The sequence below is a fragment of the Panthera onca genome, chromosome B3 (genome assembly GCF_046562875.1).
Source record: "Panthera onca isolate mPanOnc1 chromosome B3, mPanOnc1 haplotype 2, whole genome shotgun sequence".
NCBI lineage: Eukaryota > Metazoa > Chordata > Mammalia > Carnivora > Felidae > Panthera > Panthera onca.
Window position 1 is genome coordinate 110,567,576 of NC_138344.1, and position 19,153 is coordinate 110,586,728.

The 19,153-nt window shown below is 46.2% G+C and overlaps 2 protein-coding genes across 2 annotated transcripts in view; both read left to right on the forward strand.

Moving 5' to 3' along the window:
• The window catches only part of CHURC1 (churchill domain containing 1), a 417,546-nt gene that overhangs the window by 69,977 nt on the left and 328,416 nt on the right, over positions 1-19,153 (forward strand). The gene's annotated exons all lie outside the window — the stretch shown is intronic.
• FNTB (farnesyltransferase, CAAX box, subunit beta) overlaps positions 1-19,153 on the forward strand; it is a 67,498-nt gene that overhangs the window by 9,751 nt on the left and 38,594 nt on the right. Inside the window, exons 2-3 of the mRNA XM_060620052.3 lie at positions 5,371-5,435; positions 17,782-17,854. Coding sequence (XP_060476035.1) covers positions 5,371-5,435; positions 17,782-17,854 — 138 coding nt within the window. The remainder of the gene's footprint in view (positions 1-5,370; positions 5,436-17,781; positions 17,855-19,153) is intronic.

Below are 19,153 nucleotides of genomic sequence, written 5' to 3' on the forward strand. Positions count from 1 at the left end.
GCTGTTAATCAGCCTTTGTATTGTCCCCGTTGGTAACTGCCTTGCCTTTTGGGGTTCTCATGCTGAAAGGAGAGATTGACTAGAATAGTCTGTTCCTTTGGGGTAGAAAGGAAGTGTGGAAATCCAAGATAAAGTGAGAGTTCAGGGAAAGTGGGCACGCTTCAGCATCCCTATGCAGTATTGAAGCTGATTTTTTTTTTTTTAATTCTGATTTGAGAACTATATATTCAGAGTTTTCATGACTGAGGTAACTTTGGTTTGTTTTTTTTTTAATAGTTAATGTCATTTTTCCTGTATTTAAAGTGAGGATTTTGATAAAATTTTTAAAAGGAACTTGGTTATAGATCTTGCCTGTATATATTAAACTGTTGTTAGGACTGCTTCCCTTAATTCTATCCCAAAGGCTAAATTTCTAAATCTCCTAATGTGTTGGAGGTCCCCAAGACTACCCCTAGTTGATTCACTACAGGGATTCAGAGAATTCAGTATATAGGTTGTACTCGTGGTTATGATTTATTACAGCAAAAGCCTACAAAGCGAAATCAGCAAGTGAAAGGCTCACAGGGTGAAGTCTGGAGGAAACCAGACACAAGCTTCCAAGAGTCCTCTGCCAGTGGAGTCACACAGGACGTGCTTCATTTCTCGGGCATCAAATTGTAACAACACATGCAAAGTGCTGTCTACCAGAGAAGCTTGTTAGATACTTGGGGCTCATGGTTTTTAGTGGGGGTTCGTCACATACATACCTTCTGCTCAGCACGTCTCCACATTCCAGACTCCCAGAAAGAAAGTAGCTGTTGAGCATAAACAAGATTGTGTATGCAGTTTCAGGACAGTGAGCCACTCATCAGTTCTGGGAATGGTGGGGAGTGTCTCCAAATTCAGGTTTCCAGACAGCATCCAAGGGTCAACCTTTCAAGCTGGACTTTCTAAGGATAGCAGCCTCAGGCCTGCTATGGTAATGCCTTTGTATACAAATAGCTTATCTGCTTTCCTTCTGCTACACAAATCAGAGCAAAGAATGCTTACGTCTTCTCGGTAACAAATTTACTCAGATTTTATATAACACTTGGCAGGCTATGTGGGGAGAAGGGAAGGCAAAAAAGGATGTTGCATGTTGTGGAGATTACTTTGATTTTTCTCTACACCAGATGAGTTCTTTATTAAGCAGGCTCCACGCCCAGCATGGAGCTGATGCGGGTCTTGATCCCATAATCGTGATATCATGACCTAAGCCGAAATCAAGAGTCAGATGGATGCACGACCGACTGAGCCACCCAGGCGCCCCCTCAGATGAGTTCTTTTTAATTTCTATATTAATCCATTACTGTTTGTCAAAACATTTACAGGCTAATTGCTAAGCATTATTTTTAAAGTTGTACTCTAGGGGTGCCTGGGTGACTCAGTTGGCTAAGTGTCCGACTTCGGCTCAGGTCATGATCTCGCGGTTCGTGGGTTTGAGCCCTGCATTGGGCTCTGTGCTGACAGCTCACAGCCTGGAGCCTGCTTCAGATTCCGTGTCTCCCTCTCTCTCTGCCCTTCCCCTGCTTGTGCTGTCTCTCTCTGTCTCTGAAAAATAAATAAACGTTAAAGTTGTACTCTAGAAACCATACTGTGAGCTCTAGCGATCCTTTTCTAAGATATACCAGTTCCTAAAGACAACACATAGACTGGGAGTAAATTTTTGTAAATCATGTGTTTGATAAGGGATTGTGTTTAGAATATATAAGGAATTATTACAGCTCAGTAATAAAAGGACAACAATAATAAAAAAAAAAGAATGAAGCATCTGAATAGACATTTCTCTAAAGAAGATATACAAATGGCCAATAGGCCCCTAAAAAGATAGTCAACATCATTAGCCATCAGAGAATTGTAATCAATGAAACATTGCGTCACAGCCACTAGGATGGGTATAACCAAACCCACAGAGAATAACATGTGTTGGGGGGGCGCCTGGGTGGCTCAGTCGGTTAAGCGGCCGACTTCGGCTCAGGTCATGATCTTGCGGTCCGTGAGTTTGAGCCCCGCGTCGGGCTCTGTGCTGACAGCTCAGAGCCTGGAGCCTGTTTCAGATTCTGTGTCTCCCTCTCTCTGACCCTCCCCCGTTCATGCTCTGTCTCCTTCTGTCTCAAAAATAAATAAACGTTAAAAAAAAAAAAAAAAAAAGAATAACATGTGTTGGTAAGGATGTGAAGAAAGTAGAACACTCATACATTGCCTGTGGAAATGTAAAATGGTATTCCTGCTTTGGAAAACAGTCTAGGGGCACCTTGGTGGCTCAGTCGGTTAAGCATCCAACTCTTGGGCTCAGGTCATGATCTCACAGTTTGGTTCAAGCTCCTCATCAGGCTCTGCGCTGACAAGTGAGAAGCCTGCCTCGGATTCTCTCTCCCTCTCTCTGCCCCTCCCCTCTGGCACTCTCTCTCTCTCTCTCTCAAAATAAATAAATAAACTTTAAAAAAACAGACAGCCTAACAGTTCCTCAGAGAGTTAAACCTAGAGTTACCATATGATCCAGTCATTCCATGCCTTAGGTCTCTGCCTGTATCTAAGTAGAAATGAAAACATATGTCCATCCAAAAACCCGTATAAGAATGTTCATAGTGACTTTATTTGTAATAGTCCCAAAGTGGGAACACAACTCAAATGCCCATCAACTGATGAATGATAAACTAAATGTGATATATCCATAAAATGGAATTTTACTTGGCAATAAAAAGAAGTGAAGTAATGGTCCATGCCACAACATGGATGAAGCTTGGAAACATGCTAAGTGAAAGAAGACAGTCACAAAGGACTGTATATCATGTGATTACATTTATATGAAATATCCAGAATAGACAAATCCATAAAGATAGAAAGTAGATGGGTGGTTGACAGGGGCTGGGGAGGATGGAGGGTTGGGGGTGACTGTTGATGGGTGCAGCATTTCTTTCTTGGGTAGTGAAAATGTTCTAGAATTGATTGTGGTGATGGATGCACAACTCTGTGAGTGGACCAAAAGCCATTGAATCATGCACTTTAAGTAGATGAATCAAATGATGTGTGAATTATATCTCAATGAAGCCATTAGAAAAATATGCCAGTTCTTGGGTGCTGGGTGGCTTAGTCGGTTAAGCATCTGCCTTTGGCTCAGGTCACGATCTCACAGTTTGTGGGTTTGAGCCCTGCGTTGGGCTCTGTGCAGACAGCTCAGAGCCTGGATCCTGCTTCAGATTCTGTGTCTCCCTCTCTCTGCCTCTCCCCCACTCACACTCTGTGTCTTTCTCTCAAAAAAAAAAAAAATAAACATTAAAACAAATTTTTTTTCAAAAAGAAAAATATGCCAGTTTTTTTTAAGATTTTTTTTTTTTTTTTTTTTTTTTTTTTTTTTTTTTTTTTTAGCATTTATTCATTTTTGAAAGGCAGAGAGACAGAGCATGAATGGGGCAGGGGCAGAGAGAGAGGGAGACACAGAATCTGAAGAAGGCTCCAGGCTCCAAGCTGTCAGCACAGAGCCCAACGTGGGACTCGAACTCACAGACTGTGAGATCATGATCTGAGCTGAAGTTGGCCACTTAACCGACTGAGCCACCCAGGCGCCCCAAAAAATATGCCATTTCTTTTTTTTTTTTAACGTTTATTTATTTTTGAGACAGAGAGAGACGGATCATGAATGGGGGAGGGTCAGAGAGAGTGGGAGACACAGAAACTAAAACAGGCTCCAGGCTCTCAGCTGTCAGCACAGAGCCCAACGCAGGGCTCGAACTCATGGACCGCGAGATCATGACCTGAGCTGAAGTCGGACGCTAAACTGACTGAGCCACCCAGGCACCCCAAAAATATGCCATTTCTTAAGAGAAGATAAAGGGAATTGTTATTTGTCCATTTTTATGAACAGCTGACCTATAACACTCAGGTATTTATTAGAATTCATAACTTAGATTTTCAGGCATGAGTTCGTTACTAACTGCATTGGAATATCACTTGTTCATTCTGCAGAAGAGTGATTAGGAAATCCGAAGAGAAATGACACTGTGTTGGGAATATTTTAAGCACTTTCTGCTTTATGTCCGTCAGGTGTCCAAGTTTAGCGATAAACCTCCATTTTCCTCATCTAGTACTTGGCTGCTGTGTTGTACTAGGGGGAGCTGAGGTGGGTCTCTTGGCTGAATGCTTTTCTTCCTAGGGGTCTCAACGTCAGAATGCTAAGGAAGTGATCCATTTGCCCTGGAATATTACTAAGTCGTGTGGATTTGTACTGGGGTAAAGGAAGTGAGTTTTCCTCCCACTTGGTTTTGTTTCATTCAGAACTCATCAATTCACTTAGCTCTAACAGTATATTGTAGGCAAATCTTTATGATCTTACTGACATATGTTTTTTGTATATTTTTCTGTCCGTTTCAGCTTATAGGCAAATACCAGAGTATATCCTAAAACCAAGTATAAATGATTTGAGACTGGCTGCCATTTTAGATGATTCACATCAGCGCTCCCCTCCTCATCACAAATAATTCTTGCACACACGTCAGGGGACTAGATGCTCTAACTCGGTGGATGATTCGGAAATAAAGAATACATTTTGAAATTCCCAGAGAGGACATTATTATGTATCTTGAAATCTCAATGAGGACATGCCTCACTACAAAGAACAGGGATGCCAGTGAAGGAGAAACCCTGTATCCTGTTAACCAATCCACTCCTGCATTGCTGGACCCTTTCCTTACAGAAGCTGAACTGTGTGACCGTGTTGTGATAGGTCTTCAGGGGAAACAGGGGATCCGCTTTTTTTTGTGACCTGATTTTCCGAGATCCTTCATGTTCTGGGACTGTGGAGTCCTTTCTGTGACTTAGGACCAATGACCAGATGTGCTGTTTCTTTGATGTTTCAGTGATCGATGATGTTCTTGTAAATCCCTTAGGGAATTTTAATACTGTTCAATCTGTATTTAAACGGTTCGATCTGCCAATAAGGAGTATGACCCTTGGCAGGAATTAATTTTGTATTTGTGAATGGCCAGTTAAGTGAACACCTAAAGAACTTCATAGAGCAGGTGAGCATAAATCTCTCAAGCAAAATGCCTTGTCTGCTCCCTAAGTAACTGATGCCAGTGTGCCAAACTCCAGAACTGCCATTAGTTTGGATATTTGGATGGTTTACTTCAGAAGTCGATTGTAATGCCAGCCTGGTATAGATCATTCTCTGTTTCTTCTGTCCTGAGCCTGTCACCCTGCCGAGTCCCTGTTTCTAGTCTTACAGTATCGTGAAGTACAAAACCACACCAGGCAACTGCAACCAATGGGCATTTGTGGCAACAGGAAGAAAAAGTTGATAGAGGCTCATTGGTATTTGTTTTCTCTCTCTCCCATCTCCTGCGTTCTTACCAGGCAAAAGTAGAAGAAAAGATCCAAGACGTCTTCAGTTCTTACAAGTTCAACCACCTTGTACCAAGGTAAGCATTTAGGAGTTTGAGGGGATCTGGGAGAACACCCCCTCCTCTGTGAGCCTTTCTTCTTTCCTCCATGATGAGCCTGTTCAACCTGGGGGATAAGTCTGCCATGAGACAGGTTTCTTGACCTTGTAGTGCCCTGGGTAAGCATGTGACCCCAAGCCCTTCCTCTGTTAGTGGTTTAGAGGAGATGCTCCCCTCAAGCTGAGCCAGCCTGTGTTATGTGGGGGTACCCCTCAAGGCCTGAACTCTGAGCTCTGAAGACGGGGAGAGGAAATTCATGTTTCTGCTGCTCAGTTGTGACCTGCTACTCTGGTGGTTTTCTTTCTCGGATTATGCTTTGAAACAGATGTAGAGCCCAAGGGGGCAGCAAAGGATGGATTCTCTTGATGTATGCTGTGATCTGATGGGAGGATGGGCCGAGCTGCGCCTTCTCCCAGCCTGGCCCCTGTTGCTAAGCGTGCAGCTGCTCCCAGGGATTCAGTTTCTGGGGAGAAAATAAACAGCGCCTTTTTGCTTTCCTTGGCACTTAGCAAGTTAAAGTTTTCTAAGCAATTTGATGTCAGAGATTCCAAAAAGGGGATTTTAAGCAGAAACTTATTAGTTAAGTTGAACCTTTATTTTCTCTTGTTTCTAGCTTATACCGTATCACACTAGAGCTTCCTGAGGTTCTTGCCTCCCTTTATTAGCATGCCTCTTCCTGTCACGGGTTGTTCCTCTAGAACCGGACTGTATCGCATTTCCAGCCATCAGGATGGATCAGTAGTCTGAAGCTGTGTGTGGCCATCATTTTACCTCAGTGACACAGCATGCTGTCTGGACCACCTCTGGGCCAAGGCGAGCGGGGCTGCTGGCTGATTGGCTGTAGGGAGCGGAGGGCAGGTGCCCCTGCCCAAGCCCCTGCGCCTGGGTGCCTTCACTGACTGAAGCGTGACACGTGGTTCTAGCCTGAGTGAACCTTGTGGCTTTTATTCCCCACCATTGTAGTTTGCCACTATTTCCTTGAAAAAGAGATTTTCTTCTGCAAGTTCTGATGAGCCAAGGCAGAAAATCATTGGAAAAGGCAAACTGGAAAAAAGGGAAAGGCAGGTAGGAAGGTTATCTTTGTTTTTCTTCCCAGGGAAAAGAAAGAGGGAAATTACCAACTAATGAAAGGAGCGTTTTCCCGAACTGCTAAACTAAATCTCTGTGTTAACCTAAAGGTCAGGCCTCAATAAATGAATGCCACAGCTGGAGATTAGGAAATGAAGCTCATTTGTTTAGACAGCTCGGGGGCTGAAACTAATATAACGTAGTATGTCACCTCTACTTAAATAATAAAATTTTTTAATTTTTTCTTAAACCTTTATTTTTATTTTTGAGAGAGAGAGACAGAGTGCAAGCAGGGGAGGGACAGAGAGAGGGAGACAGAATCCGAAGCAGGCTCCAGGCCCTGAGCTGTCAGCATGGAGCCTGATACGGGGCTCGAACTCAGGAGCCGTGGCATCCTGACCTGAGCTGACATCAGACGCTTAACCGACTGAGCCACCCAGGTGCTCTCCCCGCCCCCCCCCCCCCCCCCCCACTTTTTAAAAAATTTTTTTAATCCAAAGATTTTTTTAAAGTAGGTTTTTAAAAACATTTATTTTCTTCCAGATTTTTATTTAAATATGGTTTCTATCTTAGAATAATCTCTTAAGATACATTAAATGGAAAAATAAAAATACAGAAAAATATATGAAGTAATCTACCATTTGTGCTAAAGATACAGCAGAGTATTTTTACAGAAAAGTAAATAAACAGCTGAAGGGGGCAGGTAGGCACCAACTCTGCCCAGTCCAGGGGAGGCTTCCCCAGAGGCGGAGGGACTTGGTGGTGGTGAGGGGCGTGATTGCTTTCGGTGGGTCTTTGTGTTTAGCAGTTGCTTCCCCGGTGACTCACCTGATTGGGCTGAGTCTCTGTCTACTGTCTAAGGCTCTGTGCACACATACATGTCCCCAGGGTCCCCAAAGGGACCTTTGATCATTTGACATCCCTTTCTACCCACCATCAGAATAGAGCCCTGGGACTTTTCTTTTATTCTGAGGGGGAATGGGAGGTTACATAGTCTGGAAGGAAGAAGTTGTGTTTTGGAAGTGGTTGTGGAGGACAATAAAAAACATTAAATCCCCTGAATTCAGAGGTCTTAGGTCAGGTGTGGGTGGAAAACAAAAATGTTCCTCTTGGGTTTGGATCCTCTTAGAAAGAGAATATATCAGGGCTCTGGGTTTATTTCAGGAATCTGACATTTCCCATTTTGTCATTGTTGCCTCTAAAAATGAGTGTTTTAAAGGATGCCAGTAAACATTTCATTATGTCACAGCACGCTAATTAATGTTAGAGATGTTACATATTTTGCTGAATGGCTGAGTGAATGGTGGATATAAATCAACATATCAATAGAAGGCTAAAGCCAGATATCACATCCTAGAACAAACTTCTAGGATGAAAGAATAAACCTGAAAATTTAGCAAATTTTTAAAATATTCTCACAATTTCAATATTCAGCGTTTTAGATGTCAAATGTAAAAAGCGTGACACAATGCAGGAACAAAGCTTCTTTTTTAGCTGAGCTGAATATTCTGTTATTAGCAATAAATCTAAACGGCATGGCTTGTTTGTCTTTGAGGCTATGATACCGATCCGTGTGATAGAATCGCACACACACTCAGGACCACTGACCACGCACAGGTCCAGGGATGCTAGGAATGATGCTGAGGGAGACATTTGCCTATTGAACCTTCCAGTGCCACAGCCAGATATCTACCAGATTTGGCTGAAGTTCAAGGCTGAAGCTGAATGTTGATCCATCCTACAATTATTCCCTATTCTATAAATGATTTCCCTCCTTCTCTAAAACTGTGAAACCTGCATCCTGTCCTGGAGTGAGATGCTTTCAACACTTTTGTTTGCCAGTAGCCTGCTTTCCCGTGAAAGTTAATTTTTCATTCCCCGTGGTTATTCTCACTATTCCACACACTTGTGAATTTACTCTTTTCCACTTACTACATTAGCTTTAGTGAGAAATCTGAGATGCATCAACTAAGCACACACACACACACACACACACACACACACACTCTCTCTCTCTCTCTCTCTCTCTCTCACACACACACACACACACACACACACACACACACACACATATTCACATGTAATTTTCCTCTTGGGAAACAGGGTGGTCAAGGCTGACCCAGGTCCTGCCCCTACTGGGCTCTCAGCCTCATGGGGCAGGTAGCCATTAAACAAACAAATGCAAATACAGAATTACCAATGGGGTGAGTGTCAAAGAAGGGAATTGGAGGCTCTGAGAGAAAACAGAGAGGATGTATTTTAGGTTGGGAAGTTAGGGAATGTGTCTGAGTCTATTCCATCTGCTACAACAATTTACCATAGACTGAGTGGTTTAAACAACAAACATTTATTTTTAGGGCTGGGAAGCCCAAGATCAAAGCAGCAGCAGATTTGATGTCTGATGAGGGCCCACTCCCTGGTTATAGATGACCATCTTTTTACTGTGTCCTCACGTGAAGAAGGGGTGAGGGAGCTCTCTGGACCCTCTTTTATAGGGTCACTAATCCCTTCATGAGGCTCCACTCCTATGACCTAATCACCTCCCAGAGATGCCACTTCCTAATACCATCACACTGGGGATTAGGATCTCCACTTGAATTTTGAAGGGTCACGAACATTCAGTCTATAGTGGAAGGCCTCTCAAAGAAAGTGGCTCTCAGGATGAGACCCAGAGGGAGAGTAGGAGTTGGTCAGTTTGGGAGGTGGTCGGAGTGTTCCAGGCAGAGGGAACAGCATTAGCTGGAGTCCTGAGACTGCAAAGAAAAGGGCACAAAGAAGGCAGTGTGACTGGAGCTTGGTGAGGGCATGAGTTGAGGTTGGAGAGAAGTAGGTAGAGGCACATCACGAAGGGTCTTGTAACCCAATGGGATTCAAGCCATAGTAAGAAATTATGTTGTATTTACAATATACAATTACATATATTTCTAAGTTCCTTTTTGGACAGCGGAACTGGACTCCCAATATCTTTAACATGTTTACTTACTTGATCATTTCTCTTGTGTGTCCCCATCTCCTGTCCCCCTCTGCACAGCCACACAGATGGCCCTCTCATCCACTTGGATTCCCTGCCCCGCCGCCCCACTCCTGCACAGAGCCTGTGTTGTTCTGCTCACCTAATTGCACGGGTTTAGGGCTGACTTATTGAGGAAGGAAAGGGAAGGAGCCCTAGCTTTTCGGTTTTAACTTGTTACACAGAAAAGATTTTTGGAAGAGGTGAATTGAGAATAAAGGAATGGCAAGTGTATTAGTGTGTTAGGGCTGCTATAATGAAATGCCGCAGACTGGGTGGCTTAAACAACAGAAATTTATTTTCTCACCGTCTTAGAGGCTGGAGGTCCGAGATCAAGGTGCCAGCAGGGGTGGTTTCTCCTGAGGTCTGTCTCCTTGGCTTGTAGGTGGCCGCCTCCTCATTTCGTCTTCACGTGGCCTTTCCTGTGTATGCTCCTCCCTCGTGTCTCTTCCTCTTCTTATAAGGTCACCAGACCTCATTTAACCTTAAATACTTCTTGTTTTTTTTTCAAGTGTGTTTATTTATTTTGAGAGAGACAGAGACAGCACAAGTGGGGGAGGGGCAGAGAGAGAGGGAGAGAGAGAGAATCCCAAGCAGGCTCCACGCTGTCAGTGCAGAGCCTGGTGCGGGGCTTGAACCCACGAAGCCATGAGATCATGACCTGAACTGAAACCAGGAGTCAGATGCTTAACTGACTGAGCCACCCAGGTGCCCCCTTAAATACCTCTTTAAAGACTGTGTCTCCAAATACAATCATACTAGGCGTTAGGGATTCAACATATGAATTTTGGGGGACACAGTTGAGTGCAAAACAGTAAGGCTCTTATACAATTTGTGGCTGGCCAAAAGAAGTTGGATATATGACCCTTTAATTTAAAACAATCATAAGCCTCAGAGAAGTTGAAATTCAGTCAATTAGCATTGTGGCCCTTGAAGTTCTATATAAACCAAGAAATCTTTTTTTTTTTTCCTTCAAATGTTTATTTTTGAGAGAGAGAGAGAGAAAGAGAGAGAGGGCGAGTGAGCGCACAGGCAGGGGAGGGGCAGAGAGAGAGAGAGAGGGAGAGACGGAATCTAGTGCAGGCTCCAGGCTCTGAGCTGTCAGCACAGAGCCCAATGTGGGGCCTGAACCCACGAACCATGAGATCATGACTTGAGCTGAAGTCGGATGCTTAACTGACTGAGCCACCCAGGCACCCCAACAAAGAAACCTTTTGCAAGATTTTAGAGTAATCTATACATATCGGCATTAGCATGTATGTGGGTGCATGCCTGTGTGTGTGTATTTATGATTAAGTGGACAAAAATGAAAGAGAGTAGTTTCCCTGGTGGAAATGCTTTCCGCATAGAATTCCTCTTTTCCTGCATGTGGCTGGTCTTCAGATAAAACAAGCCAGAGGAACTTATCAGTTCCCTCCTGGTAGGGCTGCTAGGGCCTGGCTGTGAGTGAGGGTCAGCTAGGAGGGCGCTGTGGGGGAACCTGCCCACAGGGGCCAACCCAGTGCTGCATAAAAGGTGAGTGAGACTCCCTTCAATTAGGTGTTTCTGGGCATGTGATGTTCCAAGTGTCCAGAGGCAGGATCCTGAAGAGTCAGTCAGACTCAGCAGGGAAGCATTTGCCCTTGAGGTCTTTCGTTTTGTAGTGACTGAAAGGCCCCTTGCTTGTCAAGTGAGGAGTGCTGAGAAGACAAGGAAAAGAGTTTCTTCTCCAGGCTTCCTGTTTTCCCAGGAAGAGGAGGGATTTACTTAGGTGCGCGCTTAGGTGCCTAGTTGGGCTCTCTCAGAATCCTCAGTCCCACCATGAAGGTCAGCTTTGGCCGGCGGGTCTCCTCAGCACGGTGGGTGTGAGCATGAGCGAGAGCTGACCGCTGAGCCAGTCTAGCCGCCCCTCTCCTTGCTGTCTCTGAGTGAACCTGAACTCCCCTGGAGGTTTATCATTCTTTTAAGTTGAAGGGACATATATCCAGGGAGAACAGTCTCATTAGGTCCATCGGAAACTGTCCTTACGGTGCCTTTATTCTTTCTTCTGTTCATTTGACAAACAGATGTTGAGAGCCTGCGCTGTGCTGGGCACAGGTGCTGAAGCCAGGTGTGAGCTCTCCTCGGAGTTACACGGATCGGAGTGGGGAGGCCTACTGACCGGGGAATCGCAGTACACGCATCCCTTTCTCACCTGGCCCCTTTCCCCCGCATTGTGCTCAGGGTCACAGACCCTTCTTTACAGGAGACCTTTAATGCTCTCTGGCCTCCCATTTCCGAATGAGGTGGCTGGTGATCTCTTCGGCTTTCCCTTCTCCCCTCGCTCTGTGGCTTAGCATCTCAAGGTATTTGGCGTATTCAAATTCCCGTGACTGTTTCTTCAACAGAAGAGGGCTGACCTGTAGAAAACCCCACTGTGAGTCAGTCCTTTCCGAGTTAGAAATTGGGCGATCTGCCTCCACTTTCTGTATTTGCCCCCACCTGGCTTGGGGTTCTCCTCGCCTGCACTCCATCCTGCCCCCCCCCCCCCCGCCCCCAGCCTCTCGGCCTGGGCCAGCATGACTGTGAGCTGTTTCACCAGTTCCCTGGTCTCGTTCCGTTCCTTCTCATCCCACCCTCCTGGTCCTTCCCATGGCATCCGTCTCCCTGCTTCTGCTGAAGGGTCCCGTTGAGATTTCCAAGGAGCAAAGTGCTGTGACGGCGCCTGCCGTGTGGCTTCACCAGAAGTGGTCCCACCCGCTCCAGTGAGGCCTTCACTACCTCCGCGCGCTCCTCTTATCCTCACCTCTTGTACGTTTCCTAACACGTTCCCCCAGTGGCCAAGCCACAACTCTCCCCTGCTCCTGCCCCTGACTCCTGAGAACTCCAGGTTGTCCCGCATGAGTTTCCTCCCCCCTCCCCCACTTCCAAGTCCTGTGTTTGTCTAATGTCACACTCTCATGATGTCTGTCTCTGAGAATGGAGCGTCCTTCCTTATTGCCAGACTCTCCTAGACTGCGCACCTAAGCAAATCCCTCCTCTTCCTGGGAAAACAAACAGGAAGCCTGGAGAAGGAACCCAGAACTCTCCACCCCAACCCTCCTCCCTCTTCGTTGGGGGTCTTTGCTGGTGGATTTTCTCTGGGCTTTTGCATCTTCAGCATCTTGGCTCTCAAGCATTTTTTACCTCTTCTGTGGCTGAACCACTTGCCTTCCCCCCAGTGCCCCATCAGGCTGCCACTCTGTTGTCTTTCTCCCCCCACCCCCACCCCCACACACACCACAGACACACTTAGATTGTGGGTTTGGTTTCCTGTCACTAGTCTTACCCCAGCCCATTCAGCCTGCTGCCACTCCTGCCATCTAGAAAATGCAGATCTGACCATGTCTTTCCCATGCCTAAAATACTTCAGCCACTGCCTTAGACTTTTTTTACTTGGGGGGCACCCGGGTGGCTCAGGTCATGATCTCGAGGTTCATGAGTTTGAGGCCCACGTCGGGTACCATGCTGACAGAAGCCTGCTTGGGCTTCTCTCTCTCTCTACCCCTTCCCCACTTGCACTTTCTCTTTTTCTCTCTCTCAAAATAACTAAACTTAAAAAAAAAAAAAAGAATTTTTTTTTACTTGCCTTTTATTTTTTTGTAACAGCTTTGAGATACAATTCAGATATCGGATATCATATAATTCACCCATTTAAAGTGTACAATTCAGTGGTTTTTAGTCTATTGACAGGGTTGTGTAGCCATCACCACGGTTAATTTAGAACATTTTCATCACCGCGCAGAGAAATTCTGTCCCCCTTAGCTATCCCCCTCCCATCCCTCTGTTCCCAGCCAGCCCCTGGCAACCACTTCAGCTGTGGATTTGCCTCTTCTGGACATTTCGTATAAACAGTATGATACACTATGTGGTCTTTCTGTGTCAGCTTCTTTTACTTAGCATGGACTTTTCAAGGGCCATCTGATGCTTGAAGCACAGTGACTCCCATTTGCTCTTCGGTTTAAAGTCAAACTCCCCACGCATTTATAAGTCCTGCGTGGTCTGACGTACCTCTCGGTACGTACCTCTCCCGTCTGATTGCTCATGGCTCACTACCTTGTACATCTGCTCCCGCTGAACTGACCCTACACAAACGTGCCACATTGTTCCCTTCCTGAAGCGCCTGCCCCATCCCCTTCTTTTTGGCTGGCTAACTCATGTCCCAGGTCTCCTTCGTTTCTTTTTAAAAAAAATTTTTTTTTTTCAACGTTTTTTATTTTATTTTTGGGACAGAGAGAGACAGAGCATGAACTGGGGAGGGGCAGAGAGAGAGGGAGACACAGAATCGGAAACAGGCTCCAGGCTCCGAGCCATCAGCCCAGAGCCTGACGCGGGGCTCAAACTCACCGACCGCGAGATCGTGACCTGGCTGAAGTTGGACGCTTAACCGACTGCGCCACCCAGGCGCCCCTCCTTCGTTTCTTGACGTAGTGCTGTGTCCTTTGGGAAGTTAGTTCTGATCCTCTGTGCCTTCCTGTGTGCTGCCAGAGCCCGTCAGGCTTTCTGTTTGTCGGATGGGGCCCCGGCTGCCAGTGGCTCATCGGTGTCCACCTCTGGACACAGGGCTGTAGCTCTGGGGAGCAGGGTCAGTGTCCACTGATCCGTGCAGGATGCTTGGCCCGCACAGAGTGGGCACTCCCTGAGTCCTGACCCTTGGAGCTCCTTGAAAGAGAAAGTGAGTCTGTCCTTCTCTTCTTCTTTGTGATCTGGAATCTGCTCTCTCTGCTCCCTGAACTCTCCTAAGGTCACCAGCCACTTTATCGTTTGTTCTCTTTTTCCTCAGTCTTGCCGCGTCATCTGCGACTGTTAAATACCTCCATGGAGGTCTCTCCTCCTGTTTCACCTGGGACACAACATTGCCTTTGTCCTCCTCCCACATATGCAGCGTTCTTTAATTCTCTCCTCTGGCTCCTCAGCCTCTGAGCCCTTAAAGATGGGTTCTCCCCCAGTTCAGCATACAGATTTTTCTCTCTGCTTTGTCCTCTACTCCTGCAGCCTCACCTGTCACCTGCATGCAGGTAAATGACTCCTAGTCTGTCTGTGTCACTTGGAGCCTTCTCCTGAGTCTCACATGTGTTTCCAACAGTGCGACTGACGTCCTCACCCACATAGACTTCCCGTGCCATACAGCCCCCCTGCCCGTGGGTCACCATGGTGTTAAGCCCCGAGTGCTCTAAGGACTTCTACTCTGGTAGATTCTTGGCACCCGCCTTACCCAGTGTTCCCACCTCATCTCTCTCCATGCTTAGTGCTTTCACTCAGTCTCCTTTGTAAACACATGTTGAACGCCTACTGCTGCCAGATAATTTTTCTAAAAGCTTAGTTTTTTTCATTTTTTTTCTCAGCTCAAAGCCTTCAGGACTTCACCTTATACATGGCTAGAATGAAAAAGACAAGAAATAACAAGCATTGGTGAGGATGTAGGGGGAAAAGAACCCTACTGCACTGTTGGTGGGAATGCAAACTGATGCAGCCACTGTGGGAGACAGTATGGAGGTTGCTCAACATTTAAAATAAGAAATACCATATGATCCAGTAATTCCGCTACTGGGTATTTACCCAAAGAAAGCAAAAAAACTAATTTGAAAAGATATATGCATCCCTGTGCTTATTGCAGCATTATTTATAATAGCCAAGATACGGGGGCACCTGGGTGTCTCGGTTAAGCGTCCGACTTTGGCTCAGGTCATGATCTCGTGGTTCGTGGATTTGAGCCCCATGTCAGGCTCTGTGCTGACAGCCCAGAGTCTGGAGCCTGCTTCAGATTCTGTGTCTCCCTTTCTCTCTGTCCCTCCCCCACTTTTGTGCCCCCCCCCCAAATAAATAAACATTAAAAAAATTTATAATAGCCAAGATATGGAAGCAACCCTGAGTGTCCATCAATAGATGAATAGATAAAGATGTGGTATATATACATAATGGAATATTACTCAGCCATAAAAAAAAGAATGGGATCTTGCCATTTGCAACAACATGGATGGACCTAGAAGGTATTATGCTAAGTGAAATAAGTCAGACAGAGATATTGGTGATAGATGGTAGCTTCACTTGTGGTGAGCACAGCATAATGCATAAACTTGTTGAATCACTAGGTAATACACTTGAAACTGATGTTAACATTGTGTGCCAACTATGCTTCGATAAAAAAATAAACACAGTTGAAGTGGAAAAAAAAAAAAAAAAAAAAGAAGAAGAAGAAAACCTCCAGGGTCTACCTCTGCCTACTAAAATTGAGTAGAAATTCCTTAGCTGGCATCCCAGACCCCTATAAAAGGGCTTGCATTGCCTTTTTGGCCATTTGTCCTTTATTCCTAACATTCAGGCCAGATTCCCCCACACCTCTTGCACACTTTATACCTGTGCTCCACCATACAGTGGCCGTTTGCCTCCCGCAGCTATTTAAACTTAAATTAACTAAAATGCAACAAAATTTGAAATTCATCTCCTCAGTCGCACTGGCACACTTCATGTGCCCAGTAGCCGCTTGTGGCTGGTGGCTGCCTGTTGGACAGCACAGATACCGTTCCCATCATCGCTGACAAAGTTCTTTTGGACAGCACTCGTCTGAACCTGCTCGTTTCTTTTCCTTCTGGCTACCATCTCCTCACCCTCTCTACCGGTAAACATTTTTTTCCCTCTACCGTGGCCACCCGCCTTATACTCCTCTTCTTCCACACGACCTTTCCTGATCGTTCCTTTCTTAATGAGATGCCCCCAGCCCCTGGCTTTAGAGCCTTGGTAGTATTTTATCTGTTTCCTTCATGAAATCTACCCATTTGTCTTTTATATCGTAGCCACTTGTGTCTTTAAGTCATTTCCAGTACTGAACTGAGAGACTTTCTGAGGTGAAGACTACATTAATGGCTTTACTCTGAGCATGGTACAGTGGGAGTTCAATAAACAATTTTTGTTTTATTTTATTTTATTTTATTTTATTTTATTTTATTTTATTTTATTTTATTTTTTTAAGTTTATTTGAGAGGGGCATCTGGATGTCTCGGTTGAGCGTCCAACTTCAGCTCAGGTCATGATCTCGCAGTTCGTGAGTTCAAGCCCCTCATCGGGCTCTGTGCTGACAGCTCAGAGCCTGGAGCCTGCTTCAGATTCTGTGTCTCCTTCTCTCTCTGCCTGCCCCCCACTCAGGCTCTGTCTGTCTGTCTCTCTCTCTCTCTCTCAAAAAACAAAACCAAAACAAAAAAAAAACTCATTAAAGTTTATTTGAGAGAGAGCGTGCATGTATGTGAATGGGGGAGGGGCAGAGAGTGAGGGAGAGAGAGAGAGAGAGAGAGAGAGAGAGAGCATCCCAAGTAGACTCCGCACTGTCAGTGCAGAGCCTGACTTGGGGTTTGAACCCACGAACCATGAGATCATGACCTGAGCTGAATCAAGAGTCAGAAGCCTAACTGACTGAGCCACCCGGGTGCCCCAAACAATTTTGGAATGGATCACCTAGAAAACAGAACAGTTCTTTTTTAATTTGTGTTATCAGTAAGCACAGGGGACGTCTTGCCGTTCTGTTCTTTTTTCATTCCTTCTGTAATCACACAGGCCTCTTCTGTGAGACCAAGCGAGAAGTGTGGCCCCCTGCAGCCCCTGTCCTTTGCCCTGCTCATGCAGGTGGCCACAGGAGGCACATTCCACCTTACAGGCCAGTGTTGCTGACGTCAGTGCCAAGGAGAGCGGCTGGCTGCAGAATACGATTATGATCCCCTGGCCAGGGCAGTGGGTCAGCACGCAGGAGGTGGAATTTCAGGGAGGGAATAACAGACGCACAGCTGAGGGGCAGGCAGGGTATGAACGACCCACCTCGGAGAAGTGACCCCAGAAGAAATGACTGAAATGTCAGAGGCTAACCAAGTCAGGAAAGTAGTGAGGCTCAGATTGGAATTGCTTACAGGGTGGGGAGCCACAAGATGTGTGTTCACAGTGAAACCCTGCAGGAGCTTTCTGGACGGTTTGTCATCGCCTGGCCTGTGTATTCACTGTGGCTTTTCACTTAGCCCAGAGTCACCTACCATGAAGGAGAGGAACTCACCCAGAACATTTGCCAGCACGTTTTCAGATGTGTTAGGGACATTCAGGTGCTGGCCACCTCTCTCTGGTTTGGCTGTCCTTGGGAGCTGAAGGGGATGCTGGTTACGTACTTGTTGGTGGTAGGGGGGTGGGGGATTGTCCCAAAGCTGGGAGTGTATGTGTGTGCACACGTGTTCTGTAGCAGGGTGGAGGTTTTCAAGCTCCATGTCTTTCCAGGCTTATTTTGCAGAGGGAGAAGCACTTCCATTACCTGAAAAGAGGCCTTCGACAGCTGACCGACGCCTATGAGGTAAGTATACTGCCCAGGAGCTCTGTCAGATGGTCAGCCAGACGGTCCTCCTTTTTTCTGTTGGAATGTAAAACACCCATCGGCCTGGCCTCCTGCAGAGTCACTCTTTGTACCACGTGGCTGTGGCAGGAAGTAGGTTCATGGGGAGTGGGGAGCCTGGGCCACAGGGCTGGGACTCCCACTTCTGAAAGGGCAGAACCAGGTCTCTTCCAGTCTTCTCCTTCCCACCCCCCCGCCACCCCCAACCCAAGGACAGAGCACCCTAGATGGGGTGGCGCTTTCTTGCACCGTTAGATCACAGTGAGGGGTTCTCGTGCTTTCTGCTGGATGCCCCTTGCCAGCTAGCTGAAAGGCAGTTACCTGTCCATCGCTAATCCTTTGCCCTATAAGCCGATCTAATTCCTATGCTGGCCAAAGGATCAGCATATAAATCCCAGCGAGGGCTAACACAGTTTAGCACTATAAAAATGCCCACGCTTAGAGTGCATTTTAAATCCCATTCCTCAGAGCTCTGGGGTTCTACCAAGGGGCCTCAGGGGAGGGCAGTGGTGGTGGAGGAGGTGGTGGGGGGAGGGTGTTGGGAAGGTGACAGGCAGAGGACAAATGTCAACAGGAGGGCTCCAGTCTTTCTGCCTTACTTTACACACGGCAGCCTTGCTTTTCATTTGCTTTTTATTTGGGGGTCTACATTTGATTATTTGCAGCAGGGATTGTCCAACTGAAATGCCGGTAGACCCAAGCAGGTAACATAAATAAGAGAAGTGGGCGGGTGGGAGGGAGACTGAGGCAAACCAAAGGCCCTGTGCTTTTCCTGTGTTGCTGCCAGGTGCTGCTATCCAGGAACGCAGACCCAGGCTTGCCAGATCTTTCTCTCTCTCTCTCTCTCTCTCTCTCTTGCTTTTTTCAAATGAAGCCAGATTTCTGTGTGAATCTCCCAGTGCTTAAATGTTGCAACTAATTCTAATTAAAAAAACAACACGCTACAGGGAACAAGCAGAACAGGTCCCGGGCTAGACCTGGCCTTGGCTCAACATTTTCAATCTTTGCTGTGAGTCTTCTGTAGTTAGGGTGCAGTCAGCCCTGATACAGTTAATACCGTACCAGGGAACAGTTGAACAGAGGGCTGAAAGCTTACCATGCCTTATCTCATTTAATCCTCACAGCTGCTAGGTGAGGTAGGTGAGTATTTCTTACAGATAAGGAAACAGGCCTAGGAAGATTAAGTCACTGCTCAAAAACACGTAACTGTAAGCGGAAGAGCTGGGACTGCCACCCAGACAGGCCAGAACCACACCACTT